The sequence below is a fragment of the Mytilinidion resinicola genome, assembly GCF_010093595.1.
Source record: "Mytilinidion resinicola strain CBS 304.34 unplaced genomic scaffold BDZ99scaffold_12, whole genome shotgun sequence".
Classification (NCBI taxonomy): domain Eukaryota; kingdom Fungi; phylum Ascomycota; class Dothideomycetes; order Mytilinidiales; family Mytilinidiaceae; genus Mytilinidion; species Mytilinidion resinicola.
This window is the reverse complement of record NW_022985448.1, coordinates 204,934-209,451: the sequence shown is the minus strand read 5'-3', so window position 1 is coordinate 209,451 and position 4,518 is coordinate 204,934. Positions and strand designations below refer to the sequence as shown.

The following is a 4,518-nucleotide window of genomic DNA, read 5'->3' as shown; positions in this document are numbered from 1 at the left end:
TCTATTTATCTATTTATCTATTTATCTATTTATCTATTTATCTATTTATCTATTTATCTATTTATCTATTTATCTATTTATCTATTTATCTATTTGTCTATTTATCTATTTTGTTTTTAGTATAAGTAAAAGTAATTTATAATAAAAAAAATACCAGCAATATAATTACTAAAAGGGGTAATATATAAAATTATATTAGAAGAAAATAGTAGGTACACCTTTTAAAAACTATAGATAATACTCTTAGTAGTAATTACAATTAGGGAGGGATAAACGCATACCCCCTCTTTTAGCGCTTCACCACCTTCTAATTGGCTTAGAGCAGTGCAGAGCTTCCTCCGGGTATTTACCTTTACATCTCTCTATATTATTATTATATTCTATTGGGCCGGTGTAGCACCCGTTAGGGTCCATGTATGCAGAATATATACTTACATGCAGAATACATGGTTACGTGCAGAATATAGTCACTGCAAAATATTTAATCATATACAGAATATATTATTATTATATTCTATTAGGCCGGTGTAGCTCCCGTTAGGGTCCATGCGGCAGTGCTATCTAGGTTTTATTTACAAGGGGAAACCGTTCGTCTACAACGTTCGGGTGAAAACCTCGTTTTCTGCAGTGTGTAACGCCTTGCGTTCTTCTTGGTTCATACGCGGCTGCGGGGGACACGTGGCAGCTCTGTGAGCGTCGCCACGGAGTAAGCCATCTTGATGCGTTCTCCAGGATCGATCCGGGTTTTTCGTAAGGCCTAGGTTCCAGGGCGGTACAAATTCCGGGCTATTGGTACCAGTTGTATTTGTATCTGTCTGCTATATACAAGATAGGTCCAATATGCCCTCCTGCCAGGGCCTACCCCAGGCCGCCCTTCCTACGACGACCTGCATACAATCCTGATTTGCTCCTTAAGCCTACATCACAAGTTGTTGCTTGTGTACAATAGTAGACCGACACGCGCATCCGTCCTTTCAGGCTGTATAGACAGTGTCACCAGCGAGGTGTTGATCCTCCTCCCTATGCCATGGCCACCAGCCATTGCGAGTCCACCGGGCGTCCGTAGAGACCCGGAGCTGACTGTCGCTGCCATGATACACCACGCCCCACGGATGCTACCACATCCCTTTCGCGTTGCCTGTGACGCTCTCGCGACAACAGGCCGACCGTGTCTTGCAGACGGAGGTCGTTACCTATAATAACTCGACGCCGCGCAGCTATTATCCCTTGCCGTCCACTAACCAAACTGTCTGATCCTTGCTCTTACGCCTATCGGCTCCTAGATCCTGGCTCCAGTAATGGCGTTGTCCGTCCAGTAATGGTGTCGTCGTCCGGGTGTCGTTTCGTCCAGAGGCGTAAGCGCGACCGCGGCGGTACAGAGGTGTCCTGTCGTTCTAATAGATCGGTCCTATCGCTCCTACCAGCAAATACAGGCGCTGGCATGACCCTGGGGTGGAATGGCCTGCCCAGGTAGTAGAATTTCGGATGGTTTTGACCTTAATCCTCTGTTTGAGTAACGTAGATTCTCGAAAGTGTTGCCAAGACTTCCGTGAAAACTCTGCCTCTCGAGCGGCGTCAAGGACGACGTCTTCAAGGACGTCCTCTAGCCACGCCGCAGCGCTGCACTCGTAGAGAACGTGATCCTCATTCTCAAGCGGACCGTACGGTTCGAATGAGACGGAACCGAACCCCCGTACAACAATACGGGTCGGATCACGATGTTGGTGTTCGGTTCCATCTCTCTATATATAGCCGCATTTAGGAAAAGTATTCGGGATTACTAAGCGAGTTAAGCGAGCGAATCGGAGGCTACGGAGTAGCCCTCTAAGCTAATTAGAAGGCGGTGAAACAACAGGGGGTTAAAAGGGGCAGTATACGTGGAGCAATTAGGGGGTGTGTATTTATCCCTCCCCTTATAATTTATAGAATATAGACTTTATAAGGTAACTAAGAATTCTACTATATAGAAGTGCCTTTTTTTTTTTACTTCTACTTATTATATCTACTTCTACTTATTATATCTACTTCTATTTATTATATCTACTTTTACTTATTATATCTACTTCTACTTATTATATCTACTTCTACTTATTATATCTACTTCTACTTTTATATACTTCTAAGTTATTATTCCTAGTATAGGGGCTAAATAGTTAAAACTCTTAGCTTTATACTATAATATTTTTTTTAACTAGTATATAAGTATATACCTAAGCTATAGGTTTTTATATTATAAGATTTATAATAGTATAAGCGTTATATCCTTATATAAAAAAAACACGATGCAATCGACCCTATAGCATCTTGGAAATACAACCCAAGGAGGGCCCCTAGGGGCTATCCAAGGCCCTGCGAACAATTGTACGCAGCCTCAAAGCCCTACGAGTAGTGCCGGCGGCGTCGCGGTAGGTACACCGCGAATTGCGACCCCTAACGCGCAGCCGCCCCAGCAACACCATTAACAACAACAACAACAACAACAACAACAACAACGCCAAAACCAACAACAACGCCAAAACCAACACCAAAACCCGAAGCCCATCAAGAACGTCCACCAGGACGTCCAAGACCTCGTCAACGAAGCACACGGCATACAAGACCTCCTGCGGAATAAGCCAATCCAATCCCTCGAGATGAATGCGATCGTCCAAACCCTCTACGACTTTGCAGGACGCGTCCTGTTCGGCCTCTCGGATACCGCGATCGACCTACGGCAGACACCATGGAAAAAGCTGATAAAGATGATGGAGGACACGAAAAAGGAGGCACACGCGTTGTCAACGCACGGGAAGACGTATGCCGCAGCAGCAGCAGCAGCAGCAGCAGCAGGCACAACACCATCAGCCATGCTAAGCGGCATGGCTGCGCAATACGGGAAGGCAGCAGGAAATAGGCAGTATGCAGGGCAACCTACAAATGTCCATGAAATCACCATCTATATTGAGGATAACAACGAGCGAACCACAACCGCAGCAGATACAAATATAACTATCACCCAGAAGCTTTAAGCAGCCGGACCACCGGACACAATAAAGATTAGCGGCATAAGGAAGCTATAGAGTGGAGATGTTAAGGCATACGTTGCGGATAAGGCTACAAAGAAAGCACTGCTTAAGAAGAGGGAATAGGTGCAGGTGCTGGGCAAGACGGCACGCATATAACTGCCCGCAGTGCTAATAGAGGTGTATAGAGTACCTAAGAACTCGGACCTAGAAAGCTAAATACTTAAAAATAATATTATTAGGGCTAACGCAATAATTAACCTAGGCCTAGTTATTAAGAAAATAATATAGAAGAATAAAAAGGGTATAAAAGCTGCGTAAGAAAACCTAGGCTAATATACTAGCTTAATTATTACTAGTATATATATAAAAGCAATAGTAGATAAAGCTATTATAAAAGGATTTATAATAAGTAGATAATTACTAATAGCCTTAAAATATAAAGTAGGCTTTATAGCTATATAGTGCTTTAAATGCCAGGGCTATAGGTATATTATAAAATACTATAAGAAGGATATCTAATATATAGTATATACAGGGGAATATAATATAAAATAATATACGGTAATAGATACTAAAAAGTGCGCTAACTATAAAAGAAACCACCCGGTATATAGTGCTAAATATAGCGTAAGGAAAGGGGCCTAGCTATAGGCTATATTAAAAAGGTAGGCAATACTATACTAATATAATACTAATAAGAGGCCGAGCTTATATACGCTTTAGGCCCCGCTAAGGGTATATATAACTTTAACCTAGTCTAGGAAAAAAAAAGCTGCTAATAATAATATATATAAAGGTAGTATAGAACTAGGGCCAGCGCTAATAGTACTAAAAAAAATAGAATACCCGAAAATATTTAAGTATTTTAATAAGAACCTAAGCTAGCTAAAAATTAATAGAATAATACAGACTGCTTATTTAATACAGCAATTTTCCTATTTAACGCCTTTTTAAATACTATATACTTTTTACTTTATATTACTATTTTTACAGCCTTTAACCTAGTTAACTTAATTAATAATATATAAAAATATAGATAGACTTTTATAACTTAAAACTATTACCTAAGTGCTATTTTTATAGAAAAATAATATAAGCTAGTAACTATGCGCTAAAACGGGTGTAGTAAACGCTGTAGATACTATAAATATAGTTTAATATTAGAATAACCTAGTATACTTACTATTATATAGTATAATATTAATAAAAGCCGCAAAATCTAGAAAAAGTTCCTAGAAAAAGCGGAGAAAGCCTAGCTTTAACCGCTAGTGCTAGCAATATAAAAGCTATAGAAGAATATATAGTAATAAAAGTATATAACACTTTATATAAAGTTCTATTACTTTTTATATAGAAAAAGCCTATATATAAAAACGTGTATATATATTAATAAAAACCTTAATATTAACTAGTAGTTAGTAGAGCACTATTTACTAGACCTTATTACCCTTTCTTTCTATACTAATAGAGAGAATATCTAAATTTATAATATTTATAACCCGAAACTAAATAG

General features: G+C 39.5%; 1 protein-coding gene across 1 annotated transcript; it reads right to left on the bottom strand.

Moving 5' to 3' along the window:
- Window positions 1-2,537: 2,537 nt before the first annotated feature.
- Window positions 2,538-2,873, bottom strand: BDZ99DRAFT_464080 (uncharacterized protein; the record flags this gene model as incomplete). The annotated part of the gene is made up of 1 exon (XM_033720224.1): window positions 2,538-2,873. A coding segment is annotated over one exon (177 nt), but the record flags the coding sequence as incomplete, so codon positions are not given.
- Between the last annotated feature and the right edge of the window lie 1,645 nt (window positions 2,874-4,518).